At 50.3% G+C, this 27395-nt stretch overlaps 15 protein-coding genes across 15 annotated transcripts; 13 read left to right on the top strand and 2 right to left on the bottom strand.

The window, feature by feature from the left end:
* Positions 1-226: 226 nt before the first annotated feature.
* On the top strand, positions 227-2032 carry TbgDal_VII8740 (GTP-binding protein, putative; the record flags this gene model as incomplete). The annotated part of the gene is made up of 1 exon (XM_011777004.1): positions 227-2032. The coding sequence occupies one exon, from the start codon at positions 227-229 to the stop codon at positions 2030-2032; it is 1806 nt and encodes a 601-aa protein (XP_011775306.1).
* Positions 2033-2312: 280 nt separating this feature from the next.
* Positions 2313-2669, bottom strand: TbgDal_VII8735 (hypothetical protein, unlikely; the record flags this gene model as incomplete). The annotated part of the gene is made up of 1 exon (XM_011777003.1): positions 2313-2669. One exon carries the CDS (start codon positions 2667-2669, stop codon positions 2313-2315), a length of 357 nt encoding a protein of 118 aa, XP_011775305.1.
* Positions 2670-3977: 1308 nt separating this feature from the next.
* On the top strand, positions 3978-4397 carry TbgDal_VII8730 (hypothetical protein, conserved; the record flags this gene model as incomplete). Its single annotated transcript, XM_011777002.1, has 1 exon — positions 3978-4397. The coding sequence occupies one exon, from the start codon at positions 3978-3980 to the stop codon at positions 4395-4397; it is 420 nt and encodes a 139-aa protein (XP_011775304.1).
* A 383-nt stretch (positions 4398-4780) lies between these two features.
* On the top strand, positions 4781-6535 carry TbgDal_VII8720 (ATP synthase alpha chain, mitochondrial precursor, putative; the record flags this gene model as incomplete). Its single annotated transcript, XM_011777001.1, has 1 exon — positions 4781-6535. One exon carries the CDS (start codon positions 4781-4783, stop codon positions 6533-6535), a length of 1755 nt encoding a protein of 584 aa, XP_011775303.1.
* A 523-nt stretch (positions 6536-7058) lies between these two features.
* TbgDal_VII8710 (oxidoreductase, putative) lies at positions 7059-7991 on the top strand (the record flags this gene model as incomplete). Its single annotated transcript, XM_011777000.1, has 1 exon — positions 7059-7991. One exon carries the CDS (start codon positions 7059-7061, stop codon positions 7989-7991), a length of 933 nt encoding a protein of 310 aa, XP_011775302.1.
* Positions 7992-8366: 375 nt separating this feature from the next.
* On the top strand, positions 8367-8732 carry TbgDal_VII8705 (hypothetical protein, unlikely; the record flags this gene model as incomplete). Its single annotated transcript, XM_011776999.1, has 1 exon — positions 8367-8732. The coding sequence occupies one exon, from the start codon at positions 8367-8369 to the stop codon at positions 8730-8732; it is 366 nt and encodes a 121-aa protein (XP_011775301.1).
* Positions 8733-9174: 442 nt separating this feature from the next.
* On the top strand, positions 9175-16508 carry TbgDal_VII8700 (hypothetical protein, conserved; the record flags this gene model as incomplete). The annotated part of the gene is given in 2 exon segments (XM_011776998.1): positions 9175-14112; positions 14115-16508. Coding segments are annotated over 2 exon segments (7332 nt in total).
* A 102-nt stretch (positions 16509-16610) lies between these two features.
* On the top strand, positions 16611-16913 carry TbgDal_VII695 (hypothetical protein, unlikely; the record flags this gene model as incomplete). The annotated part of the gene is made up of 1 exon (XM_011776997.1): positions 16611-16913. The coding sequence occupies one exon, from the start codon at positions 16611-16613 to the stop codon at positions 16911-16913; it is 303 nt and encodes a 100-aa protein (XP_011775299.1).
* A 290-nt stretch (positions 16914-17203) lies between these two features.
* On the top strand, positions 17204-17479 carry TbgDal_VII8690 (U6 snRNA-associated Sm-like protein LSm3p; the record flags this gene model as incomplete). The annotated part of the gene is made up of 1 exon (XM_011776996.1): positions 17204-17479. The coding sequence occupies one exon, from the start codon at positions 17204-17206 to the stop codon at positions 17477-17479; it is 276 nt and encodes a 91-aa protein (XP_011775298.1).
* A 227-nt stretch (positions 17480-17706) lies between these two features.
* TbgDal_VII8685 (hypothetical protein, unlikely) lies at positions 17707-18024 on the top strand (the record flags this gene model as incomplete). The annotated part of the gene is made up of 1 exon (XM_011776995.1): positions 17707-18024. One exon carries the CDS (start codon positions 17707-17709, stop codon positions 18022-18024), a length of 318 nt encoding a protein of 105 aa, XP_011775297.1.
* A 276-nt stretch (positions 18025-18300) lies between these two features.
* TbgDal_VII8680 (Cell division control protein 2 homolog) lies at positions 18301-19338 on the top strand (the record flags this gene model as incomplete). Its single annotated transcript, XM_011776994.1, has 1 exon — positions 18301-19338. The coding sequence occupies one exon, from the start codon at positions 18301-18303 to the stop codon at positions 19336-19338; it is 1038 nt and encodes a 345-aa protein (XP_011775296.1).
* A 1222-nt stretch (positions 19339-20560) lies between these two features.
* Positions 20561-20929, bottom strand: TbgDal_VII8675 (hypothetical protein, unlikely; the record flags this gene model as incomplete). The annotated part of the gene is made up of 1 exon (XM_011776993.1): positions 20561-20929. One exon carries the CDS (start codon positions 20927-20929, stop codon positions 20561-20563), a length of 369 nt encoding a protein of 122 aa, XP_011775295.1.
* Positions 20930-21147: 218 nt separating this feature from the next.
* Positions 21148-22494, top strand: TbgDal_VII8670 (hypothetical protein, conserved; the record flags this gene model as incomplete). The annotated part of the gene is made up of 1 exon (XM_011776992.1): positions 21148-22494. The coding sequence occupies one exon, from the start codon at positions 21148-21150 to the stop codon at positions 22492-22494; it is 1347 nt and encodes a 448-aa protein (XP_011775294.1).
* A 949-nt stretch (positions 22495-23443) lies between these two features.
* On the top strand, positions 23444-24682 carry TbgDal_VII8660 (hypothetical protein, conserved; the record flags this gene model as incomplete). The annotated part of the gene is made up of 1 exon (XM_011776991.1): positions 23444-24682. One exon carries the CDS (start codon positions 23444-23446, stop codon positions 24680-24682), a length of 1239 nt encoding a protein of 412 aa, XP_011775293.1.
* A 702-nt stretch (positions 24683-25384) lies between these two features.
* TbgDal_VII8650 (hypothetical protein, conserved) lies at positions 25385-27313 on the top strand (the record flags this gene model as incomplete). The annotated part of the gene is made up of 1 exon (XM_011776990.1): positions 25385-27313. The coding sequence occupies one exon, from the start codon at positions 25385-25387 to the stop codon at positions 27311-27313; it is 1929 nt and encodes a 642-aa protein (XP_011775292.1).
* Between the last annotated feature and the right edge of the window lie 82 nt (positions 27314-27395).

The raw sequence follows: 27395 nt of genomic DNA, 5'->3' as shown, positions 1-27395 counted from the left end.
GCTCTGTGTTCTTTTTCATTTTATCATCCCCCAATTTTAAACAGACGGTGCAATAATACGTGGGGAAAGTGCATGAGCCTTCGTGCTGCGTTGTTCGGCAGCGCACGACAAATATACTGCATTGTCCCTCAGCGGAGTGATACAAAGGCGTTTGGTTGATGTGTCTAATAAGTCCCCTCACCCATTTCTTCTTTTAAAAGAGTTGTCAGAGAGGGTAGAGTAGATAATGGGGAAGCCTGGTAAAAAGGCCGGGAAAGGCCTCCTCGCACCTACGAATGTTAACCGCCGTGTGGACCCCACGAAAACAAGTTTGCGAGACCAGCGGACGATCAAGCGATTGAAAATGTACACTTCCAAGATTGTTCGTGATGAAAAGGGTCACATTGTGAAGGGGAGCGTTTTAAAGGCGTCGGATCGTGTTGAACAGCAGATGGTGCGTGTTGCACCTGATCGCCGCTGGTTTGGCAACACAAGAGTTATTGGGCAGGAGGCACTGCAAAAGTTTAGGACAGAAATGGGTGCTAAATACAGAGACCCGTACAGTGTTGTCATTAAGCAATCGAAGCTTCCCCTCAGTCTTCTCACAATGACCGAAAAGGAGGAAGGCAGTGTCAGGCAGCTAATGGAGTGGGAAAAGACCTTCGGTGACAAATCTAATCGAAAGCGAATTCGGTTAGACACTGTTGATATGGAAGATTTTGCGAGGAAAGCAGAGTCGAAAAACACTGAGTATCTTACTCACAAGAAAGGGACGGATCGTGATCTCGTGAAAAAATCAGAGACTGAGCGCCTCGATCGTTCAAAGAACCAAGGTCTCTTGCGCAAGGGACAATCAAACCGTATTTGGAACGAACTTTATAAGGTCATTGACAGCTCAGACGTCGTGCTGTACGTCTTGGATGCCCGCGACCCTTTGGGAACGCGCAGTGCGTACCTCGAGGATTACATGCGAAAAGAAAAGAAATATAAGCACTTCGTCTTCATTTTGAACAAATGCGACCTCATTCCTTTGTGGGCCACTGCCCGATGGCTTCAGGTTCTGAGTAAGGACTATCCTACGGTCGCTTTCCACGCGAGTGTAAACCATCCCTTTGGGAAAGGAAGTGTGATATCGCTTCTACGGCAGTTTTCAAAGCTGCAGAATGTCACCCACCGGGGGAGCAGTCGCACTAAAACACCAATATCTGTGGGTATTATCGGGTACCCGAACGTTGGGAAGAGTTCATTGATCAATACACTGCGGCGCAAGTTTGTATGCAAGGTTGCGCCAATTCCGGGGGAAACAAAGGTATGGCAGTACGTTGCGCTAACAAGGAATATCTTTTTGATTGATTGCCCAGGGGTGGTTTACGACCGCGAGACAAACAACGATGTGCAAGCTGTACTTAAGGGTGTAGTTCGAGTGGAGCGCCTGGGGAACGCTGATAAAACAGATGTGGTGAATACAGTCCTCGACATCGTGAAACCGAAAGACATTGCTGCGACGTACGGCATTTCGAGTTGGCGGGACGTAAACGACTTTCTTGAGAAGTTGGCGAAACTTCGTGGCAAACTCGTAACGGGAGGAGAGCCGGATACAGAGGCAGCAGCACGCATGGTTCTATACGACTGGCAACGTGGACGCATCCCATGGTTTAGTGCACCCCCATTTGAATCAAACAAGCACTATCGCGACACAATGGGGTTGTCTGAGGCAAAGCATATGAAGGTAATTGAACATTACAGTTCATTCAACATAGTTGATGGTGTGATGGATCACAAAGATGAGCCATACTGCAGTGAGGATGAGGAGGAACGGCCTGCAGAAGGAGTGCAAGGCGATGCGACGAAACGAGTTGAACCCAAGTTTAGCGGGAAACCCCCAGACCCTAATACAACAGTTGCTACCTTTGCGTTGCGACAGGAGCCCACAAAGAAGAAGGGGTTACGTAAGAAGGATCTGCACGAGCCCTCATCGATTTCTACCGAACCCGGTGACGGGCCCAACGACGATGAGCTGTGGAGGCGCTTCCTTCTTGCAGCTCAGGACTGACGGCGCGCTACTTAACATTAAGTAACTTAAGCGTATTTAAGTACATACACACTACACGTAGTGAGCGGTGCGTCTGGTGGACATCCCCCTTTTCGTCCAGCACTGAATTATGTTCCTGCTCCTCCTCGCCTTCACTCTCACCGTGGCATCTCTAGAAAGGTAACACATCAAACACTGTGTATGTATGTGTGATTTTGTTGGAAGAAAAGGTGGCGACATTAGGGGGCGGAAGTGCATGACATGCTTACATGGGGAAAGGAAGCTGAAATGCTAGCTGCATCTACGCCCGTCCTTCCCCTGGTTTACGTAGGTTGGGGTGGTGGGCATCCTCGGTTTCAGGCGTCAGAAGATGACACCCCGATGTGTGGGACACAGTTGCAACAAATAGGACATAAAGGCGAGGTTGAAGAGTCCATGTGAAGACATTTACATGTATTGTTGCGTTCGGTCTATCAGAAATGACGCGCCCTTTGAGCAGCAGGGGCGGTGACAAGTTTTCCAAAGGGTATTCGTTCTCAGTGCTGCTCCGGTACAAGCTTTTTTCTCCCTCCGTAGGAGGAGGAGGTGTTGTCCCTGGCATTCGCTTCTCCGTTCCCGCGAAAGGCTCATGAGAACCACGGGGGGGGGAAGTGAACATCGGGGCGCCTATTCACTTGTTCAGTGGTATGTATACAAACCTTCTAACTGTTAAGCACTGCTTGTGGCACCTACTCATTCTATTGTACCTGTTGTGGGGGTAATTGGATACAGTCCCACTGTTATTGACGGTCCAGACATATTATGAGTGACGCAAAGGAACATTTCTATACATGTGTAACGACCGCGTGCTGGTGACGCCGTCCCTCTGGCCGTGAAAGTTATTGATTGGGCGTAGGTCGGTTTTTCCTTTCTCGAACTTGTCCCTCTCGGTCCTCTCCCTTTTCGGTTGCACACGAACTTTTTCGCATTGTCAGCTACTACGAAAAGTCCTTCCGGCATTGTACTTGTATTGTGGAAAGCCGCATTCACGTAAACCAGATCGGTAAGCTGCAGGTGTGGATGAGAGCAGTTTGTCAAGTTTGTGACGCGGCGTAGCACCAGTCGACAAATTTCTGGATTGTCAATACCACTCCCTATGAATAATTTTCAAGTGTATCGTTTACTTGTTTGTTTGTTGCTCTGACAGGGACATGTCACCGTTGGGGGGGGGGGGGGCGGAGGCGAAGCATGATTGTGATCACGGCAGGTGGTTTGCGGCAGCACACCATGAAGTTGTTTGCTTATTTTGCCTGCGTGCGCGCGAGCGGGGGTGAAAAAACTCGTTCTCTGTAGGGATGGGAGCGGAATCGCATTTGTGGTAATTAATTCCCTCGGTTTGCGGTGGGAGAGGAGGAGGATGTTCTCTTTTAAGCCTTTCCCCCTCGTGCCTATTCGCGTAAGTTGTGCTGAGTTGATGGCCGTCTCAAGAACCGTGATCCGCCACTTTACCTTGGTGTAGATGTGAGCCTACACAGGCACTTTTCAAATTTCTTTTCACTCCCCCCCTTTCTCATCATCTTATGTTTGAGACTTTCCGGGATGCCAATGCTCATACCTATCAACAATGTGCAAGCGTTGCCACATGTTTTGTTTCTCTAAGATGCGGGGCAGGGACTACGCCCGTGCGGCTCTCCGGTCTTCCCCCTCATCTCCAATTGATCCTTAGCATCTTCCCAGTCCCCTTCAATCTGCTTTACTGTTGCTGGTGTTGGAGGTGTTCTGTTGACATCCCTTGGCAAACGGATTTGTTCCTTTCTTTTTTTGTTATAGTTGTTGTATTACTATCCTGAACAATTTCAGGGACTTGAAGGTTACTTGATTCTATTTGCTACTACGACATTCGTTCCGAGGTACTTCACCTAACCTTTGGTGTCGCTGTGACACAGAAGGAACACGCACATAACAGCATAACCACACGACCAGCATAATGTCACGAAAAGCTCTTACAAGACCACTTACCGCACTCGCGACATCCATGAGCAAGAGGATCGATCGCATGAATGAGCCGTTAAAGCGTCATGTTGAAGAGCATTACCGCTCGGGTGAGGATCTCTGTGCAAGTGTTTGGCGTGAGTACTGGTCATATCAAAGGGCACTCCTTCCTTACCGTTGGAGAAGGCTCTCCGGTGAGCTGTCGTACATAAGAGGGGGGCGGCTTTCCTTAGCTGCAACGGAGACAAAGGACGTCGTTCTTTATCTCCGTGCAATCACGAAATGTTTGTTTCTATTTCTTCTGTGTACCGTAGTGGGACGTCGTTCCGTTTTCCCTCCACTGGAGCCCGGCTCTCCATTCGCTCAAGAAATTGAAGCAAACTGGCAGCCAAACCACAGACGTGGTGTTTTGTAAATTGATGTTTGATGGACCAAACATTACGGGAACACGCATTTCTTAGCGTTTGTGGTGACTACTGCCCTGTTGTGTGGTGGGGGTAAAAGTTTTGGAAGCAATAATACAAAGGCTTACGGTTTGTGTAAATTGATGCAAGGCATTGAAAAACATATTTACAGAACAAAATGGAGCCGAAAGTTAGAGAAAAAAGTATGACGTATCGTACACGCTGTATTAAAATACAAACCCATATGAACATGGGCCTACAACTGCAACGGCAGCATGCACACACCTCGTATTGCCGATATATGTCTACCAAAATCATTTTTAAAATAATATTTTCATTTCTAACACTTTTCCTAGGGTCCCAAGTCATCTAAGCAACACCACCTGCACAAAGTATGCGTCGCTTTGGTTCCAAGTTTGCCTCCGGGTTGGCGTCACGCTGTGCCCTGGCCTGCCCCCTAGCGAGCGCAGCAACGGCACCGGCAGGTGCCAGCACCACAAGCAGCACATCTTCTGCTCAGAAGTCATTCTTTAAAACAACTGAGATGATTGGCTATGTTCACTCGATCGATGGCACCATTGCCACTCTAATCCCCGCGCCTGGGAATCCCGGTGTGGCGTACAACACCATCATCCAGATTCAGGTGAGCCCCACAACATTTGCCGCTGGATTGGTATTCAACCTGGAGAAAGATGGCCGTATCGGTATCATTCTGATGGACAATATAACGGAAGTGCAGTCTGGTCAGAAGGTAATGGCAACAGGTCAGCTACTGCACATTCCTGTGGGAGCCGGTGTGCTGGGGAAGGTCGTGAACCCACTCGGCCACGAGGTTCCGGTGGGGCTCGTTACCCGCAGTCGCCGCCTGCTGGACAGCACGTTGGGTAAAGTAGACACTGGTGCACCCAATATTGTGTCCCGCTCGCCTGTGAACTATAATCTGTTAACCGGTTTCAAAGCTGTCGACACCATGATTCCGATTGGCCGTGGTCAACGTGAATTAATTGTGGGCGACCGCCAGACGGGCAAGACCTCCATCGCTGTCTCGACCATTATCAACCAGGTGCGTATCAACCAACAGATTTTATCCAAGAATGCGGTCATTTCCATTTACGTCTCGATTGGGCAACGGTGCTCGAACGTCGCGCGCATTCATCGCCTTCTGCAGTCATACGGTGCACTGCGGTACACAACTGTAATGGCTGCCACGGCTGCAGAACCTGCTGGTCTCCAGTACCTGGCTCCGTACGCTGGCGTCACGATGGGCGAGTACTTCATGAACCGTGGTCGCCACTGTCTCTGCGTGTATGATGATCTCTCTAAACAGGCTGTCGCATACCGTCAGATTTCGCTGCTCCTTCGTCGTCCACCGGGCCGTGAGGCATATCCGGGTGATGTCTTCTACCTGCATTCACGGCTCCTGGAACGCGCGGCTATGCTTTCCCCTGGAAAGGGTGGTGGCTCCGTGACAGCGCTTCCCATTGTGGAGACGCTGTCTAACGACGTGACTGCGTATATTGTGACGAATGTAATTTCCATTACTGACGGTCAAATCTACCTCGATACGAAACTGTTTACTGGTGGCCAGCGTCCTGCAGTGAACATCGGTTTATCTGTGTCACGTGTGGGCTCCTCCGCGCAGAACGCGGCGATGAAAGGAGTTGCCGGAAAGCTGAAGGGGATTCTTGCGGAGTACCGCAAGCTCGCCGCCGACTCGGTGGGCGGCCAGCAGGTACAAACGATCCCCATGATCCGCGGTGCCCGATTCGTCGCGCTGTTCAACCAGAAACAGCCCTCGTATTTCATGAATGCAATTGTGTCTCTGTACGCGTGTCTGAATGGTTACTTGGACGACGTGAAGGTTCAGTACGTAAAGTTCTACGAGTACCTGCTTGTCCACAGGGATCTGGGAATCATGTACGGTACTGCGAAGAATAAGTTCTTCTACATGTATGTACAGGAGCTGAACTACCTGATCCGCTTCTTCACTTTGAATAGTCCAATCTTGCACGGGGAGCTTGAAGAAATGTTGAAACAACATACCCACCTGTTTCTGCAGCATTACCAGTCGAAAATGAATGCCATCAAGAGCGAGAAGGATGTGAAAGCACTGAAAAACCTACTCTACTCTTGTAAGCGGGCAGTGTAGTTTAGCTAGCAGGTCTTTGTTAGTGAATGAGGTTAGCCTCCGGTAGCACTTTTATTTTCACTTTTAGGTATAAAACTCCAGAGAATTGTACACGTGGTGGTTTTTGGTTACGGACCGGATGAGCACATGGACGGTCCTTTCTTTATGGTTAGTAAGGCGTTAACATTCTTTGATCATATGGTGGAATATATATCGCGGGAGGCAGTGTGTTTGGTGGTTGTTGTTGTTTCGTGTACTTACCTCTGAACAGTAGAGAAGTGCGTTTCGCTCTGTCGGCTTCGATGCTCACTACAACCGCGGTCACCGCTTTTGCCCCTAGGGAGGTAACGTTGCCGATTGTCAAGAACGGATTTTTAGTGACGACCACTGATGTGCCTTATTTGCACTTTTCTCACATCTTGCCGTTTATTTTTTCTTAATATCATACTCACTTGAACTTAAGTTTTGAATGTCGAAGCTGTCTTCGAAGGCGTGGCTGTATACTCGGTGTGGACCGATCGCCCATGTCTTGAAGTACGAGACCATGGAAATTGTTCCAAAAGGGAACGAAGTAGTAGTTGATGTGTTACAAGCACCGCTTCACCGTGTAGACGCGGCGGTGGTGAATGGCAGTGTGCTGGGTCGACGTCGGCTGCAACTCCCTTCCTTCCCAAGGGTAGGTGGCTCTGAGGGTGTTGGTGTAGTGGTCGCCAACAACGGCTCCAGTGTTATAAAGGAAGGGGACACAGTTTGGGTAGCGCCGCTGAATGGGTTATGGGCAACGCGAGTTGCTGTGCCTTGCAACTCCGTACATAAAATCGATTCCAAATACATTCCACTTGCGGTGAACGCTTCTAACTACATAACTGCACATCGCCTCGTCAATGGTTTTACATCTTTACGTAAGGGACAAGTCATCGTGCAGAACGGCGGTAGCAGTGCTACATCCCTTGCCGTGGCAGCTTTGGGTAAACTCCTCGGTTTCCGAGTTCTGACGGCCAGTACCCCAGGTGAGCGGTTCGACAAGGCAAAACAACGCCATGCCGAATACGGCAGCGAGGTATTCGAGTACAATGGAAAGGGATCCCGAGCGATGCGTCAAGCACTGGGTGGTTCCGCTGCAGCACTGTACCTCAACGCCATTGGTGGCCGGCACTTCGATACGTTTCTCGGGCTTCTTGGGAAAGGGGGTCACGCAGTGTCTTACGGTGCACAAAGCGGTGTGGGACTGATGATCTCCGGGTCCAACATAATCTTTAACGAGGTAACAATGGAGGGGTTCCTTCTTCCATCATATCTAGCGTCACTTTCATATGAAGAGCGGCAAACACAACTGGAGGTTGTTTTGCAGCAACTGTCTTCTGTGGGGTTCAAGTACCCGACGGTCGTGGCGCCTTCTTTGGAGAAGATGCCAGACGTGTGGGACGAATGTTTTGTTCACGGAGGGACAAAGGGTATTGTTGTTGTCAAGAAGTAAATCTACCTCTTGGGTGGGCACCATTCTTGTCGGAGATTTGTTATAGTACGTTAGTAGTTTAACTTGTGAACCCATATTTTTTTGTAGCTTGGGCCCTTGCGGAAGCGCTTTGACAGGTCGTCACTGTTCATTTAATTTGTAGGAAATGTTGCTGTGTTACTGCTCCCCCCCCATTGCTTTTACCGCTAGCACAGGCTGCGCACAGATTCGCGTTAGAGTGTCTGGGGGAAGGATACTCGACAGCGTTGCGGCTTGCATGGCAACATTCCCTGTTGACTAATACTTTGTACGTGAGTTGCTGAGAGCCTGGATTCGTGCTAAGCATTGTGATCGTATGAGATTTAGCCTTATCTTGGCTTCCGCCAGCTGAAAAAAATGAAACAAGTAACTGTAACAGGTGAAGTGTCGCTGTTAAGTAAGTCGCACCTTGCTGTCATTTGCTGGGTGTTACCGAATGGATTGGGTATCGAACTTATCATTGTAAGCGTTAGGTGGGAGGATAAACGAGGAGAAAGAAAAGGTAAATGGGGAGGCGTGAGGTGGTTAAAAGGACTTGGGAATCTGCAAAAAAGGGATGCGAGTGAAATAGCTCTTTATTGCGTGCGGACCAACTTTGCGGTTCCGCTGACCGAGTGCGCGGGCGCGCGTGTATCTATGTGGAGATACAAGCATTCTTTGGCACACCGTAAGCACCGTGAATGTATGGTACTCTGCGCCATCCGGCATATCTCTCTTTGTTGAAATTGACTTGGGTCAGGCTCGGTCCATCATCTATAGATGTGGTGGGGGGGGGGGGGGAGCGTGCGTTCTTTCAAACACTTCTTCTTTGACTGTGCTTCCTGTTAGGGGGCGGAAAGAAAGTGCTTGCATGCGTGCACGAACAAACCCCCACGACACAAATGTCCCGTACCTTTTATGTTTCCTTTCCTCACTCCCAGTTCGATCAGCTGCTTCAGGGTTCGCTACATCCCACACTACTATATGCCTTCAGATCCTTGCGAGCGAGCCGCGTACTTATATTGGTATTAACTGCCATTGGTTCGCCTACGCGTTTCGGCCCATGACGACACTCTCTTTTTTTCTTCGTCGCATGTGTATGCACCGGGAAAGCATCCCCTCCTCTATACAGTAGCGGGTAGCTTCCTTTCCATTAGTAAGTAGTAACGGGGATCGTTCGTCTAGCATGCCACCACCCCACCGCGATAAGGCGGTCGTGCACATTAATGCGTTGGCGGTCTTGGAAGATATACAGCGGACTGGGTGGCTCATAGAAGAGTTTAGGCGCCTCAAAAAAGAAGGAGGAAGCCGTGTGGAGCTTAATGGACTAAAAGAAGAGATTCATAGATTAAGGGAGGCGCAGAAAGCGTTCCTTGGAAACCACGATAGGACATGTGCCGCTGCGGCTGAAGAACCAATATCTAGTTCAAAGAGGAAGCGGGACACCAAAACCACGACCGCTCAACAGCCCCATCGGAGTAGCAGCCATGACGTCCAAACGGAGACCACACAACCGGCACTGCGGGCATACACTGGATGTCAACTAGGTCCAGGTTTTGTGTCAGAACAGCAACCCATAGCGGGTACGCGGTCCTCGAAGGAATACAAAAAAAGGGGGGATTCTGTCACAAGGCCTCCAACATCACTGCTTTCCGACGATTATGAGACACGAAAACACTCATCCGCGATGTTCGCAGTCGTCTTAGCTGAAGCACACACCCGCCGCGAGATAGTTCACAAGTACGAGAAGAAGCGTCTTATCATTGCAGCCGCCTTCCGAGAGGAAAAAATACTAGTCTTGCTATCAGCACAACATGTGAGCGCACATCTGCACCACCAACCAACATCAGCAGGAAAAGTAAGTGGTCCCCACGGGCTGCAACAAGCAGACAAAGCAAGAGAGTCGGTGCAGTTGTCACAGCAAAGCAACAAACTATTCACAGACCCATGGTGCCCACCTCGAAGTACAGGGAATGGTAATAACCTAGAGACAAGTCACTGCTTTTCATCAAGTATAATACAAGACACACAGAAAAAAGTAATCCACGAGCAGCGGCACAACAAGTACGATGAACAAGCACACAAACACTACAAAAGTAACAACCACAACAATATCAATACAGAAGCTCCGTCTGCTTTCAACACCATCTCGCTCATAACGCGACAACCAGCTGGTGAAAGAACGACAATCACAAGACATACTCAACGTATACAAAACACAAACCCGGCACCAACAGAAAACAAAGCAACACAAACCCTCGCTATACAAGCAAAAGAAACACACGAACCAACAAAACATTTTGAAGAAAAAAGTTACAGCTCTAAAACACAAAGCCAAAATTTTAGCGATCGAACGGAAATCGAACGAAAACAAACTCACACTACCTCACGGATTGAAACAAACTACCCCACAGCACAGCACGCATGCACAAAACAAAAGGAAATTACGATTCACGCCTCTCAACACGCTCCATCTCTTGAAGAAGAGGCGAGACTCAGAGCTGAAGAAGAAGCTCGTGTCAAGGCTGAAGAAGAGGCGAGACTCAGAGCTGAAGAAGAGGCGAAACTCAAAGCTGAAGAAGAGGCGAAACTCAGAGCTGAAGAAGAGGCACGAATCAAAGCTGAAGAAGAGGCACGAATCAGAGCTGAAGAAGAGGCGAAACTCAAAGCTGAAGAAGAGGCACGAATAAAAGCTGAAGAAGAGGCGAAACTCAGAGCTGAAGAAGAGGCGAGACTCAAAGCTGAAGAAGAGGCGAAACTCAAAGCTGAAGAAGAGGCACGAATCAAAGCTGAAGAAGAGGCGAGACTCAGAGCTGAAGAAGAGGCGAAACTCAGAGCTGAAGAAGAGGCTCGTCTCAAAGCTGAAGAAGAGGCGAGACTCAAAGCTGAAGAAGAGGCGAGACTCAAAGCTGAAGAAGAGGCGAGACTCAAAGCTGAAGAAGAGGCGAGACTCAGAGCTGAAGAAGAGGCGAGACTCAAAGCTGAAGAAGAGGCGAAACTCAGAGCTGAAGAAGAGGCGAGACTCAAAGCTGAAGAAGAGGCGAGACTCAAGGCTGAAGAGGAAGCTCGTCTCAAGGCTGAAGAGGAAGCTCGTTTCAAGGCTGAAGAGGAAGCTCGTTTCAAGGCTGAAGAGGAAGCTCGTCTCAAGGCTGAAGAGGAAGCTCGTTTCAAGGCTGAAGAGGAAGCTCGTTTCAAGGCTGAAGAGGAAGCTCGTCTCAAGGCTGAAGAGGAAGCTCGTCTCAAGGCTGAAGAGGAAGCTCGTCTCAAGGCTGAAGAAGAGGCTGTTACTCTCTTAGAAGGTAAAGAACACATTATCGATCGTGTGAGAGCCCTCTCTGACGACATAATAAGGCAAAGCCTTAATGATGCCTTCTCACGGCATATTGCCAGTGCGCGTGCAATGGAAGACGCCCGTCTAGAAGCTGAAGAGGAATCTCGTCTCAAGGCTGAAGAGGAAGCTCGTTTCAAGGCTGAAGAGGAAGCTCGTCTCAAGGCCGAAGAGGAAGCTCGTTTCAAGGCTGAAGAGGAAGCTCGTCTCAAGGCTGAAGAGGAAGCTCGTCTCAAGGCTGAAGAGGAAGCTCGTTTCAAGGCTGAAGAGGAAGCTCGTTTCAAGGCTGAAGAGGAAGCTCGTTTCAAGGCTGAAGAGGAAGCTCGTCTCAAGGCTGAAGAGGAAGCTCGTTTTAAGGCTGAAGAGGAAGCTCGTCTCAAGGCTGAAGAGGAAGCTCGTCTCAAGGCTGAAGAGGAAGCTCGTTTCAAGGCTGAAGAAGAGGCTGTTACTCTCTTAGAAGGTAAAGAACACATTATCGATCGTGTGAGAGCCCTCTCTGACGACATAATAAGGCAAAGCCTTAATGATGCCTTCTCACGGCATATTGCCAGTGCGCGTGCAATGGAAGACGCCCGTCTAGAAGCTGAAGAGGAATCTCGTCTCAAGGCTGAAAAGGAAGCTCGTTTCAAGGCTGAAGAGGAAGCTCGTCTCAAGGCTGAAGAGGAAGCTCGTCTCAAGGCTGAAGAGGAAGCTCGTTTCAAGGCTGAAGAAGAGGCACGAATCAGAGCTGAAGAAGAGGCGAGACTCAAAGCTGAAGAAGAGGCGAAACTCAGAGCTGAAGAAGAGGCACGAATCAAAGCTGAAGAAGAGGCACGAATCAGAGCTGAAGAAGAGGCGAAACTCAAAGCTGAAGAAGAGGCACGAATAAAAGCTGAAGAAGAGGCGAAACTCAGAGCTGAAGAAGAGGCGAGACTCAAAGCTGAAGAAGAGGCGAAACTCAAAGCTGAAGAAGAGGCACGAATCAAAGCTGAAGAAGAGGCGAGACTCAGAGCTGAAGAAGAGGCGAGACTCAAAGCTGAAGAAGAGGCTCGTCTCAAAGCTGAAGAAGAGGCGAGACTCAAAGCTGAAGAAGAGGCGAGACTCAAAGCTGAAGAAGAGGCGAGACTCAAAGCTGAAGAAGAGGCGAGACTCAGAGCTGAAGAAGAGGCGAGACTCAAAGCTGAAGAAGAGGCGAGACTCAGAGCTGAAGAAGAGGCGAGACTCAAAGCTGAAGAAGAGGCGAGACTCAAGGCTGAAGAGGAAGCTCGTCTCAAGGCTGAAGAGGAAGCTCGTTTCAAGGCTGAAGAGGAAGCTCGTTTCAAGGCTGAAGAGGAAGCTCGTCTCAAGGCTGAAGAGGAAGCTCGTTTCAAGGCTGAAGAGGAAGCTCGTTTCAAGGCTGAAGAGGAAGCTCGTCTCAAGGCTGAAGAGGAAGCTCGTCTCAAGGCTGAAGAGGAAGCTCGTCTCAAGGCTGAAGAAGAGGCTGTTACTCTCTTAGAAGGTAAAGAACACATTATCGATCGTGTGAGAGCCCTCTCTGACGACATAATAAGGCAAAGCCTTAATGATGCCTTCTCACGGCATATTGCCAGTGCGCGTGCAATGGAAGACGCCCGTCTAGAAGCTGAAGAGGAATCTCGTTTCAAGGCTGAAGAGGAAGCTCGTCTCAAGGCTGAAGAAGAGGCTGTTACTCTCTTAGAAGGTAAAGAACACATTATCGATCGTGTGAGAGCCCTCTCTGACGACATAATAAGGCAAAGCCTTAATGATGCCTTCTCACGGCATATTGCCAGTGCGCGTGCAATGGAAGACGCCCGTCTAGAAGCTGAAGAGGAATCTCGTCTCAAGGCTGAAAAGGAAGCTCGTTTCAAGGCTGAAGAGGAAGCTCGTCTCAAGGCCGAAGAGGAAGCTCGTTTCAAGGCTGAAGAGGAAGCTCGTCTCAAGGCTGAAGAGGAAGCTCGTCTCAAGGCTGAAGAGGAAGCTCGTCTCAAGGCTGAAGAGGAAGCTCGTTTCAAGGCTGAAGAGGAAGCTCGTTTCAAGGCTGAAGAGGAAGCTCGTTTCAAGGCTGAAGAGGAAGCTCGTCTCAAGGCTGAAGAGGAAGCTCGTTTTAAGGCTGAAGAGGAAGCTCGTTTCAAGGCTGAAGAGGAAGCTCGTTTCAAGGCTGAAGAAGAGGCTGTTACTCTCTTAGAAGGTAAAGAACACATTATCGATCGTGTGAGAGCCCTCTCTGACGACATAATAAGGCAAAGCCTTAATGATGCCTTCTCACGGCATATTGCCAGTGCGCGTGCAATGGAAGACGCCCGTCTAGAAGCTGAAGAGGAAGCTCGTCTCAAGGCCGAAGAGGAAGCTCGTTTCAAGGCTGAAGAGGAAGCTCGTTTCAAGGCTGAAGAGGAAGCTCGTCTCAAGGCTGAAGAGGAAGCTCGTTTCAAGGCTGAAGAGGAAGCTCGTTTCAAGGCTGAAGAGGAAGCTCGTCTCAAGGCTGAAGAGGAAGCTCGTTTCAAGGCTGAAGAGGAAGCTCGTCTCAAGGCTGAAGAGGAAGCTCGTCTCAAGGCTGAAGAGGAAGCTCGTTTCAAGGCTGAAGAGGAAGCTCGTCTCAAGGCTGAAGAGGAAGCTCGTCTCAAGGCTGAAGAGGAAGCTCGTCTCAAGGCTGAAGAGGAAGCTCGTCTCAAGGCTGAAGAAGAAGCTGTTACTCTCTTAGAAGGTAAAGAACACATCATCGATCGTGTGAGAGCCCTCTCTGACGACATAATAAGGCAAGCCTTAATGATGCCTTCTCACGGCATATTGCCAGTGCGCGTGCAATGGAAGACGCCCGTCTAGAAGCTGAAGAGGAAGCTCGTCTCAAGGCTGAAAAGGAAGCTCGTTTCAAGGCTGAAGAGGAAGCTCGTTTCAAGGCTGAAGAGGAAGCTCGTTTCAAGGCTGAAGAGGAAGCTCGTCTCAAGGCTGAAGAGGAAGCTCGTCTCAAGGCTGAAGAGGAAGCTCGTCTCAAGGCTGAAGAGGAAGCTCGTCTCAAGGCTGAAGAGGAAGCTCGTCTCAAGGCTGAAGAGGAAGCTCGTCTCAAGGCTGAAGAGGAAGCTCGTTTCAAGGCTGAAGAGGAAGCTCGTTTCAAGGCTGAAGAGGAAGCTCGTCTCAAGGCTGAAGAGGAAGCTCGTTTCAAGGCTGAAGAGGAAGCTCGTCTCAAGGCTGAAGAGGAAGCTCGTTTCAAGGCTGAAGAGGAAGCTCGTTTCAAGGCTGAAGAGGAAGCTCGTCTCAAGGCTGAAGAGGAAGCTCGTCTCAAGGCTGAAGAGGAAGCTCGTCTCAAGGCTGAAGAGGAAGCTCGTCTCAAGGCTGAAGAAGAGGCTGTTACTCTCTTAGAAGGTAAAGAACACATTATCGATCGTGTGAGAGCCCTCTCTGACGACATAATAAGGCAAAGCCTTAATGATGCCTTCTCACGGCATATTGCCAGTGCGCGTGCAATGGAAGACGCCCGTCTAGAAGCTGAAGAGGAAGCTCGTCTCAAGGCTGAAGAGGAAGCTCGTTTCAAGGCTGAAGAGGAAGCTCGTTTCAAGGCTGAAGAGGAAGCTCGTCTCAAGGCTGAAGAGGAAGCTCGTCTCAAGGCTGAAGAGGAAGCTCGTCTCAAGGCTGAAGAGGAAGCTCGTTTCAAGGCTGAAGAAGAGGCTGTTACTCTCTTAGAAGGTAAAGAACACATTATCGATCGTGTGAGAACCCTCTCTGACGACATAATAAGGCAAAGCCTTAATGATGCCTTCTCACGGCATATTGCCAGTGCGCGTGCAATGGAAGACGCCCGTCTAGAAGCTGAAGAGGAATCTCGTCTCAAGACTGAAGAGGATGAACAGTTGGGGGTTGATGGTGAAGGGGCGGCAGTGTTTGGTGATAAGCTTTTTATTATTGATTGCTTGCGTTCTTTGTGTGTAAATTTGATATCAGAGTGCTTCGAAGATGCTACATCTGTTTGTTGTGGTGGTGTTTGTAGTTTTGGTTGTGTCGTTGATGATGTGGCCTATAGCGGTGAGTTGGAATCTGTGATGTCTATGTCGTTGCTGGATACTTTTCGTGGAGGTGAAGCTTGTGTTGGTGCTGCTGAGGCTGTGACGGAATACGTGTTGTCGAGCGGAATAAGTACCGTTGCTATGCTGATTAATAACGATGTTTGTTCTTCCGGAACTTCTGAGTTTTATCATGGCGGGAGCTCTACGTTGTACGGAAGCTGTGCATTGCCAAGCCCCGACTGTGGTACCCAGGGTACGCTTAGTTGTGTCGGCGAATTAAATGGTGGTGGTGTTGCGTCTGTTGATTGCGTAATCAGTGGTTCTAGTGAGTCACCTTCTATATATTCAGTGGTAGAGTTGTCTATTGCTGAGGGTGGTCCCAATCGTTTAGTTGAAAAGCAAGGTGAGCACAGTGGTACGGTTACGCCTTCAGACCCCTCTTTGCTGTATAGTGCGCACGCTGGAAATTGTGAGAAGCGGTTCACTGCGTTCATGGTAGATTCTGTTATCAACTACTTGGTAGAGGGAGCGGGGACGGCATTGGAGGCTTTAGCGCATCCCGGTCTGCTTTCCTATTCAACAATTGAGAGCACTTTAAGCCAAAGTATTATTTCGGTTGCCGCTGCGGCGATGGGGGAGGGGGGGCTGTCCGGAGAATGGCGTGCGGGCCTCAGTGCTTTGGCTGAAAGGCTAGCCTCCGACTATATCACAGTGGCCTCAAGGGAGAAGTTGCAGCGACTGGACGAGTTCGTTTGGTATGAGGAAGCCTTTCTATCCTCAGAGGAGGCTCTGTCACGGTCGGCTGGCCTCGTCTCCCCACAGTGCCTCTTTGGGAGGCTACAACCCAGTGATATTCGATTTCTTGCATACCATTATACAGAGCTGGTGCGCAAGGGCACCAACAATGCGGAGGACTTTTACTGTGAGGCGCGGTTGCGCGAGAATCTTTTCGAGCGTAACGACGGTAATGGGGCCTTATCATCTTCAGCGTCTGCATCGCTTTTGGCGGTAGGTGGAGAAGATGGTCTGGGGAATTCTGGGACTCAAAGGTCTCTGGGATCGCCGTGCTATGCAGGAAGTCGTGCCGGTACACTCGGCATGGACAGTCGCCGTGCAGGAATCACGCAGTTGGTGTTAGGTCATGCTCTTGAAAATCTGTTGGAGGAGATGGTAGGGGATGCCGCCAAGTGGGTTGCGTCACTTTCCGAAGTGCGATAAGTGCAATAGGTGTGTGTGAGGGAAGGAGGAAGGGTTTGTCCCTCCCCTGCTTTGCCCCCTGTGTTGTGTCATTACTCCTTTTTTTTTTTCATAAGCAGTCTCATGAACATGCAAATCCTCCACGAAGCTGAAAAAGGAGATGCGTTGGGATTGTCCCATTGTTGCTTTGGTGTTCGCTGCGTCGCCTTCTTTCGAGATGTGATTCCTGTCGAGCCCTCATGTAACAGCCTCTTAGAGAGGGAAAGCAGGAGGAATGGCAGAAAGAAGGTTAGAAAAGGAGTTGTGGCCGGACCGGCAGGGGCACTTCGCTCCCAGGTGCTAACCGGGTGGAACGATGCGCAGCGTAAAGGTGCACTGTGCTCTTTTTACTGCTTGATGAAGCCGCAGATGAAGGGCACTAGATGAGGTTTACGAAGTTGAGTAGATGTGTCGTCGCCTCTTTCGTCATTTCCATTTGTCCACGCGCGCTTCCCTCTTTGTGTCTTCTTGTCTTGAGCAAGCCTCGTTTTGCCCCATCTTTTTACCTTATTTTTCTCCGCCCCCCACCCCACCCCGCTGACTTCAATTGGTCCCCTCTGACTCCTTGGCTACCGTTAACAACGATTTTCGTTTCCCATTGAAATGCTGATTCTTTCCGTATTTTATCTTTTTAATCTTTTTTCGCGCTCTTATCCTTCCATTGCCGATCGCGTGTGATGCAAACTTCTCGCGCCCTGTTTGAAGCCATGGATCCCTTCGTGTTTCTGCTGCAGAGCGTGGACTGCCCCGTCCGCGTGCACACCGTGAATAGAGAGACAACTTCTGGTACACTACTGGCGGTGGACGACCATTGCAACATCATGCTGAAGGATTGGAGCACTACGGGGCACCTGCCGTCAATCGAGGGGGCGGCACCGGCATCCCTTCGCTTCATCCGGGGGGAGCAGATCAGAACAATTACTCTCGCTCCCCAATCGTATCAGGTTAACTGATATGTCAATGAGTGCGGTGAACGGGCTGGACGATGGCCGTTTGGGCGCGGCGAAGGGAGAAAAATGCACAGAGGACACGCGTTTTCCCCGTAGGCTTTATATGAAGTATGCGATCAGATGCGGAATGGCACCTACCAGCTACCGAGACCTAGCGACCAAGCGTATATTTATGTATCCGTCGTGAGGATGCACGCCAGTACAGCAGTAACAGTACCGGTGCCTCTGAGATGCAGACGTGTGACGGCGGATGGCTGATGCTTTGCAACGAAGTTCGTGCGTCCCGCAGGTATTTGCAAGTTAACGTGTTTGTTGCCCTTCCATTTCGTTCTCCTCAGCTCCCCCCATCTTATTCCCTCCTCAGTGGCCACCAGGTAGAGGAAACAACCAGCAGTAAGGGTGAAGAAAGTCGTAAGGTTACCCCTGCCATTATATTTTTGCTTCTGCCTTCGTTCACTCGGGAACTGCCTTTGTTTCCCAAGTGCTCTTTTTGTCATACCATCTGTGAGGGGAAAAAAAACAAGGAAGGTTTACGGGTTAGCTTGTAAGGACAATACGCTGCCGTCGTTGGGTACGAAAGCATAACGTGGGGAGTGTTGCCCGCAAGTGACTAGCTAGTGTGTCGAAAAGGAGCAAAAGGGGCGCATAATTCTTGGGACCACACGTGTCGGCGCGGTAGACTAGCAGCAAGTGAACAAACACATACAGGGTGAGAAGGAGGAACAGGGATTGGGTAGGGGAAAAAAACGCTCACACTCGTGGACAAGGAGCCGGATCCACAGGTTTTTGCATCAAGACTCTGACTCTCCATCCCCTTCCCCACGATGCAGGTGCAGGTGCAGGAAGGACAGACGGCATGTGATGGTTCGCTGCGACCACTTCCTTCTGCTGGCCCTGCTTCTTTCGTGCCGCGCTCGCTGCGCCCCGCCCCGCTCCGAGGTACGTCCACCCCGGACCGGTATAGCCGAATAGAGAAGGTTGGTGAAGGTTCCTACGGTATTGTGTACAAGTGCCACGACAACTTTACCGGCCGCACTGTAGCTATGAAGCGGATCCCGCTTATCGTAAACGACGGCGGCGTACCTTCCACCGCCGTCCGCGAGGTATCACTGCTACGCGAACTGAATCACCCATACGTGGTACGGCTTCTCGATGTGGTACTGCATGAGGCGAAGCTGTTGCTCATATTTGAATACATGGAGCAAGACTTGCAAGGGATGCTGAAGCAACGGAACACCGCCTTCGTTGGCGGCAAGCTTCGTCGTATCATGTTTCAGCTGCTTCTTGGCTTGCATGAGTGCCACAGTCGCCGCTTCGTCCACCGTGACATTAAGCCAAGCAATATTCTTATTGACCGCAAGGAGTCTGTCGTGAAACTTGCCGATTTTGGACTTGGTCGTGCCTTCCGTGTGCCCCTGCAGACATACACAACGGAGGTTATGACGCTGTGGTACCGTGCCCCCGAGGTGCTCCTTGGGGACAAACAGTACCTCCCCGCTGTGGATGTGTGGTCGATGGGGTGTGTCTTTGCTGAACTTGCCCGTCGCAGGTCGCTCTTCGCGGGGGATACCGCCATCAATCAGCTCTTTTCCATATTCCAGTTGCTCGGCACACCGACGGAGGCAACTTGGCGCGGCGTCACATCGCTACCCCACCACAACGTTAACTTCCCGCGGTGGACCGCGAAGCCACTGCGCACTGCAGTTCCCGCGTTGGACGACGACGGTGTAGATTTACTGCGGCGCATGCTGTGCTACAACCCGAGGGAACGTATAACCGCTTATGAGGCTCTTCAACACTCATACTTTGATGAGGTGCGTGAGGAAGAAGTGGAAAAGTTGATGCGGTTCAACGGAGCTTAAGCAGTGGTGGGAAACAGTACGACTTTATGAAGAGATGGACGGGCACTTTGTGTATACGCCTGCCTTTGTGGATAGGTTGAGGAAGAGTTGTCGAGGGGAAACGGCATGGCTGAGGATTCGAAATGGCCGTGAAGAGATAGCTTATAAAGTTTCGTGCGGAGTGGAAAAAAGATAGAGAAAAGGAAAAGTAAGGACAACGCAAAGTTAGGGGAAAGGAGGTGGAATCGCGGTTTAACATCGGAGGGGGGTGTTGGCCTTTCTGGTTTGGGAAGGGGGAGGTGATGCGCTGACACGCAAACCTTTTCTTGTATTGCTATCTCTTCGTTTGTCATACTCCCAACGCTAATCCCAGACTCCGGATGATGTATAGATTACAAGGGCGTACGTAAATGAGTCTGTGTCGTTACACACGGATATCACATCATTGCGTGCGTCTGCGTTTACTGAGTTGCGGATGATGTCCCTCATGCTTGGACCGGAGCATGCACAAGCATGCGTACCGGTCAAAGAATCAGGGGGTTATTGGCTTGTTCATTTGCTTATCTTCCTTCGATCTCACAAATCTGACCTGGGGGCCGGCAAATCAGGGCGAAAGGATGGTGAGGGGTTTGAAAAAGAAGACGCGGTGAGCGATGGAGACTGCTGCGGAGCAGTCAGATGAAAAGAAGAGAGGAAACGAAAGGTGGTGGATGAAAGATCGTATATTTGTTTATTTCTATATATGTATGCATCTGTCCATAGAGAGTGTATTAGTTTCCCCTTGAATACAGCGTATGTCATAAGTATCTACACGTTTTAGTGAGCTTTTGGTTAGCCTTGCAGTGTCTTCGATGAGTGACTAGCGGCCACACCGCAACAATGCACAATGAGCTCCAGTGATGGCTAAATTAAATGGGAAAACACGAACACCACGAAGCGGAGCAGAAGTGTGTGTGTGTGTGTGTGTGTGTGTGTGTGTGTGTTTATAACAGTGAACCGACCGTTTGTTTTCTTGTTGTTCTCTCCTTTTCTTTTCTTTGCAGCAGTTCCTCCCTTTTTTCCCCTCTTTGAAGTGAGGGAATATAGGACAACACAGGTACAGTCACGTTCTTGTGAGTTAACACTGGCATGTAGCGGATCGCTCAAATGGGTGGGATCCAACTACTGGCAGGTACCTCCCCAGTTTCCCCTCCTGTCGACTGAAGGTCGATGTTGTTTGCGGACGCTACTTGAAGTGGTGCATTTAACCTATGTTGGCAATAAGTGATGTTGATGAAGTTTGTATGGAAATGGTGAAGAGGGAAACGCTGCTATCGGATGTCGTCGTTCCGTGTCCAGCTGTCAGGTTAGTTCCACAGTGGTCACGGGAAAAAAAGCGAACAGGCAGCGACCCCTCTTGAATCGCCTTCTGCTGCACCATCCTATTGTTTCTGTAACTATTTTGAACGAGATATGAGGCTGCCCGCTTCTCTACCCATGTGAAGTGTTTACTTGAGGGGGCTGGTGAATATTTTGTCACTGTGTGCAGCCGCTTGGGTTTATGTTGAGTTGAAGCTTGCCGCTGCTCTATCCCTTCCCCTTTGACCGGTGCCTTCCACACAGGGCCCTTCATCTTAATGTTGCGAAGCGGTACTTCCTAACCGGTCTACACACTCTTTGTCCAACCTGCATTTGTGCTGACGCCTTTCCTTTTGTGTTCCTTCAAACAGCCATGTAAGCGCATATCTACGCTGATGTTTGCCGCGCACGTACCAACATATGTTTACACTGGTGCTCATTAATTTGTCTTCGCATTATTCTTTCCCTTCGTCTTAAGCATGCTTCTTAAAAATGGCACTGGTGGCGTCCTGCAGCGGTCTGTACTTTCCGGATGGTGAGTCTGTGGACAATATCGTTACTCTTACGTGGCGGGCCCCAGCCACCGCCTCGGCTCAGCAGCCACGCAGCGTGGTCCTTTTCAAGGTCAAGGCCTCTAATCCACACAAGTTCTACATCGTGCCACGGTATGGAACCATCTTAGTGAGCGATGACAGCGGTCGCAAACCTCCACAACCACCAGCTGTTTCGATTACTTTCGGACTTCGGCCGCAGTCTGACGACCCATTAGAGCCGCCACCACCGTCACTGCGGAGGGATAATAGCGACCGCTTTGCAATTGAGTACCTTCTCGTCGTGCCCGACGCCGCAACACACGAGCACCTAACTCAGGAACTCTCACGACCTCATAGAAGGGGTTCCAATACCGTTGAGACGGCAGCACGAGAGTTGTGGGAGCAAGTGTCGGAAGGTAAACTAAAGGCAACACAAGGTCCTACAGTGTTCCTGCAAGCGTACACGAGAGGTGTTGTTAGGGCTCTGCATGAGACGCAGGGCCGCAGGGGGGAAGGGTTCAGCGACCATAGTCATAATGATGGAGGTGATGAAGCCTCAGGAACCGCTACAAGCAATGCCTCGACGACGGCCACTGCAATGACTATTAGTAACGACAACAAGCACTGCAACAGTGGGGCTGCTGTGGCTGATGCCTACGGCAGCGCTGTGAGAAACAACAGTGACAAGAATAGGAGTCACAGGGCACACAACCGTGGCATTAGCAGTGATGAGGTCCAGCGCACCGCCAGTAGCGTCAACAGTGGTAGCCATCGAAGTAGTGAACGTCATGAGGAGGAGCAGGTGGTTGTACCACCGAATGCACGACTTGTAACCTCTATGATTCACAGAAAGTTAAGTGACCGGCTCCGACGGGATCCAGCGTGTGCAACTAACAATGATGGTGCAGCTGCCGGTCCCACCAGCTCCGCCGGAGGTGGCGAATTGCAGGCGCTGAAGTTTGGCATTAAAGCTTTGCGCAGTGGGCCCCGCATCCACCCTGAAGAGGCAGCCAGTATCTCGCAAATGAAAACGCTAGAAGCCGATCCGGGGATGGGTGGGGGTAGTAATAACATCGCCTCACCAGCAGGCACTGGCACCGAAGCAATGAACGGAATTCCTGGTGAGAGCTCAGTGGGGTGCCGCCGTACGGCTGTAGCGGATGTGATAATGCGCATTCCCCCCGCGACGTCCGCCGTCGCTGCCGTGAAGAATCAAAAGGGCATTCCGTTAACCGCCCTTCTCGTCTTGATGTTTTTGAGTTATGGTGCTGCAGCTTTCCTAGTCGAACGCATGGCGTTGATCTGAATGGAGAGTGGCGGTGCAGCTGTTAGGGTGAAGGGGGGAAAGTTAATGATGCGAAACATTTTGAACCACGGTCGCAGAGTGGAACATAGACAGGCGAACGGAAGAAAGGATGCCAAAGTACATGGCGGAACGCATAGTCTGAAAAGGGAGAGGTGATGAAGAAAAAGAGGGTAATGTGGTCGTGATATTTGCAAAGGTGTGAACGATGAAAATGGGCCAAAGGAAATGGCGGGCGTTGCATGTAATGTATACATGTATACACTTGTGTCTGTCTGTGTGGTAAATTTGTGCGTAACAGGCGAGGGGTTCGATTGAAGACACAAACGTATAAAAATTTTGTAGCCTACGATGCAGCAGCGGAGCATGGAACTAAACCGTGATGGGGGGATGTAAAGTTGGAGCTTCCTTCCGCCTGTGGTGGCTGCCAAATTTTTGTGGCGAATGGTGTGTAGTGATCTCATTGTATTTTTTTGGGGGGGTGAAGAGTGCGAGCTTTTCCTTTGCTTTTTTTGTTGATTTCTTGCGGTCTCCTTTTGCTGTGCTCGTGAGCTGTCGAAATGCCACCTTATAATTTGATATATATGGGTCACGTTTAGCGGAGGGGGCGTCATCTCTTGCCGCACGCACACACATGCGGTTGCTTTTCCCCTGTAATTACCGAATACCCCGCTGTACGGATACATTTGGTGAATATACGAAACACTTATATCAGTTATTTTTGGTCATGTTTGGATTCTTCCTGTTATTCGCTTGCCTCTATTGTAAACGTGAGTTGTACTCCCATGTATAGGGTGCTGTGCGGTTTCATCTTCTACCGGCTTGCACACTAGCTACCAACAGTGTAGCTCACCACCAGTCTTTTTTTTTTTTTGAAGGCAAGGCCCCTGACGCGGCGATCGAACTCTTTTTATTTTCGCGTGTGGGTGTGAGGTGAAGCAAAGTAAAACTTATGTCTTCAGGCGGAAATGTTGGGGTTGGGGTAGCAAAGACAATTAAGACCAAAGTCAAGTCGAACCTCGGCGATATCTCGCCCGCTCGCTTCTACAACATGATGTGGACTTATCGCTTAGGCCAACTTACCACAAGCAATGTACGTCGTCTCAAGGATGCAAGCATCCCCTTCGACTATGGGGGTAGTAACAACGATAGTGATAATAAAAGTGGAGTTGGTGGTGAGAACAACAACAATGACGGTGCTAACTCACCCGTGAAGAGCGATTTGCAGCCTCATGCAGTTCACAAGTTCGACCGCGACCGTGATGACAAATGGTCCCTTTTGATTGCGATTCCGAAGAACTCGGACCATTTCCGCAACATCGTTGACTGCCCGCGTGGTAGTTTCATGTTTGGTCATACCGACCCGCAGTTGTTCCACTGGTTTAAGCAGCTTGGCACCCTCCCACCACGGGCCATTGTCTCAGGTCGGTTCGAAGTGCTTTCGGGCGATCTCCTGCAGGAAGCTTGGGAACGTACATTCGTTCGTCATCCGGTAATCCACAGCATCGCACAGGAGATGTGGAACCGAAAGGAAAGTAAAACTGAGGAGGAGATCGTTACGATTGAGCGTCGGGAGCGGGAAGAAGATGAAAAGCGGATGAGGCGTATGAGTAGCAGTGATTGGCGGGCGAAATTTCGAGAACGTGAGCGAAACCCGACACCAGAGGAAGATGAAGAGCGCCCGGTGTATGTGATTAAGCCTGATGCTTTTGCGGTACTGCGACTAAAGCCCGATGTACAACTGTGGATGGACTGCACTTCACAGACACATCGTGTGTGGGAACCACTCATCGCAGAACCCGATCCGTTGTGTCGCTGCTCACCGCGCTTCGTGAGGATGCTTAATCTTGCACGGCAGAAGTTGGTCCCCTCACTCAATATGAACTATTCCCTGAAGCTAGCGAATGCGTTTGTGTTTGAAATCGACCAAAAGGGACTTTGGGCCATGGGCACGCAGGAGAGTCTCGACGCGGGAAATGCCGATGGTGGTGGCGAAAACAATACGCGTCGGGAGGAGTGGACAGAGCTGCGATTGGAGTTCGGAAACAAGCAAGTCATTAACACTGAGCAAGAGTTGGAGTGGTGGGTTAGGGGGCTGACCAAGTTGGGAGCACCTGAGATGTCGCAATCCAACAGTAGTATCGAGGACGCAGGAATGAATCCGGAGGACTACGACTATCGGCATATTTGAGGGAAAGCCATGTCGATAGTGCCCGACATTTCCTCATTTATTTGTTTGTTTGTTTACGAGTTCGTATGTTTGATCACCCGTCGGTCATGTCGAATACGTTAATCGGAGGTGCCGGAAACGGCAGAAGAAATGCGATGTGGCAACGTTAACATCTTCATGAAAAGGATGCATAGAAGGGAAGAAAAGTGCGGACGAGTTGGGAATCAAAACCTCACGTCCTCCTTGCGCGGACAAGAGAAAAAGAAAAAAGAAAAAAATTTCCACTGAGCTATACGTGCCTGAAGGATGAGCCAAGGGCTTGCAACTCCATCAGCCCCCTAAAGTAGTTGATGCATCAGAGGAAGATGTGAAAAAGTAGCAGAGGAGGCGTGAACTTTATGCGTACGTGTGCGTCTGTGCGTTCTGTTTCGCCGTGTTGCCGTTGGGCCAACATTTGAGTTTGTATGCGCTACTGTAAGTTGTCTTTGCAGCATCGACGACAATAAACCTTTTTTGCTGTATCTTACCCTTTTTGCGTTGATTCTTTATGTCGTAAGAATTTTTAGTAGTCGCTTCTTGTGCTACAAGGCAGCGTTTAATAGGGGCGGAACAAGCAGTAGTGGCACGGGGAGTGGGCAGATATAAAAGGAAAGTGCATTTGAAAGCAAACGCAACTTTAGTGACCCCCATTTGTTTGTGCGCTACGGGTCAGGTGACGGTACGATGTACCCACAGCAACAAATGAGCCCACCTGGCAACATGCAGCAATGGAATGCTGCAAACAGTGGGTACAGCATGCCATATGCGCGGCCTTACAGCGGATATTCAAATGGTACACCTCCGCAGCAGCCACAGCAACCACAACAACAAATGCATACGCAAATGTTGCCGGATGCCCAAATGCAGCAAATACCACAGCAACAGATGCAGCAGCAGCGGCAACAACAGATGCAGATGCAGCAAGCACCGCCGCAGCAATTTCAGCAGCAGCAAATGCAAGGAGACTCCAACGGGCAGCAACCAATGTGGGGTTACCCACCGCCAAATTATCAGGGATACAGGGGGAACCCCAATATGTACGACCGAAGGTACTCTGAAGCGGCCGCGGTACCGGGTTGTTGCAACTATGAGAGGCCGGGTGCCGCCAGTAGTGGTTGCTGCTGCACCGCCACCGAAGGGACGAATCCGTATTGTTGTGGACCGCCCACCGAGCCGGGGGGGCCACTGAATTGTTGTGCCTCCATGTGTGATAGGACATTTGTCGCTATGGTATTTTTCTTTCTGCTCAGTACCTCGGCCTTCGCCACTATAATGTCGCTTGGCGACAAAGACAACATCCTTGTCAAGTTTAAGGTGCCGAACACGAGGGCCCTACAGGCGAAAATAAACAGTAATATTGTTTCCAGTAGCGGTGGGTGCACTGACGGATTCTTTACCGATTCAAGGTTGTGCATGGGGGATGGTATCGATGCTTTCGCACTTACAGTACAGCTGAAAACGTGGAGTACGCAACGGAACGCCATGTATTTCCTGGCCATGATATATTCCCTCTTCACTCTTTTGTATGCTTATTTGATCAACTTCCACCGCCGGAGCAACAGGGGGGCAAACGATGAGAACGATCCTCTGGCATCAAGTCAACATCAACATGGGGGTCACCAAGGGTCAGCAGTGGGCTATCCAAGCGTGAAAGGGCAGCTGGACGCCACCATTAACGACTCACAACAAGGCAGTCAAAATACCCAGATGCAGCCCGGGTTGCAGATGTCACCGAGAACGGGTGCAGCTGATCCCATACAAGTCTATGGCACACCCTTCTATGAGACCATGCGTTGCGCATGGTTCGTAATGGGTTTTGCTGTGGTTACGTGGACGTACACGCTAATGGCATCCTACATGGCACAGTCGCAGCAATATAGAGACAGGGCAAGTGGCGAGCTACAGCAGTTCCTCACAGCATTCCATCAGCGGTTTATCGCAACAGTCGTCTGTGTGACGATCTACCTTGCGTGGCCAATTTCAAACATTCTGATTGAGATTGCGTTGTGGTTTGTGCTCATCATACCTTGGCTCATCTACAGAACTATGTGTAATCCCGGGCTTGGTAACTTGCGACCGGATGTTCCCCTAGATGAGATGCCGGGCTGCATCCGCCTCGACATGTTCTTTATGGATTTTGCGGATACAAGGCGGCTCGGCTTCTCAGACAGCCAATGGCGGCTGCTCACCGGAACGGGCAAACCATTTTTCGCTTCATGTGTTGACGAAAGCACGATTGATCGTGATCCATCCATGCCGAGCCTTCGGTATGCCTCTAACTGGGCCGCCGGGGCCCAACCCGGTTCGTACCCACAGGTACCCATGAGCCCGGGGCAAATGCAGCCCCACGGGCAACAGCTACAACAGCAACAACAACAACATGTGCAGCAACAACTACAACAGCAGCAGCGAATGATGCAGAGCAGTATGACGGGTGACGAGGCTGAGGGAGGGGAAGTGCATGACCGCAATCCCCGTCGCCGCAGGGATCACAGCAGACGGAGGGGTGACCGCACTCATAGCCCCGGCGGGGCGGAGAACGGAAAAAACATGGAACCCCCCGGCTTTGGAAATTTCCCCGGGGCGCTCTGGTTACGGGGAGACAAAACTTAAAATTCAGCGAACCGCGGGGCCCCCACCCCAACCCTTTGAAGGGCCCCCCCAATGGCCCCCCTAATTCTCCTATGGGAAATTT

Source organism: Trypanosoma brucei, chromosome 7 (assembly GCF_000210295.1).
Source record: "Trypanosoma brucei gambiense DAL972 chromosome 7, complete sequence".
In the NCBI taxonomy this organism is placed as follows: Eukaryota; Euglenozoa; class Kinetoplastea; order Trypanosomatida; family Trypanosomatidae; genus Trypanosoma; species Trypanosoma brucei.
This window is presented reverse-complemented; position numbering and strand designations above follow the sequence as displayed.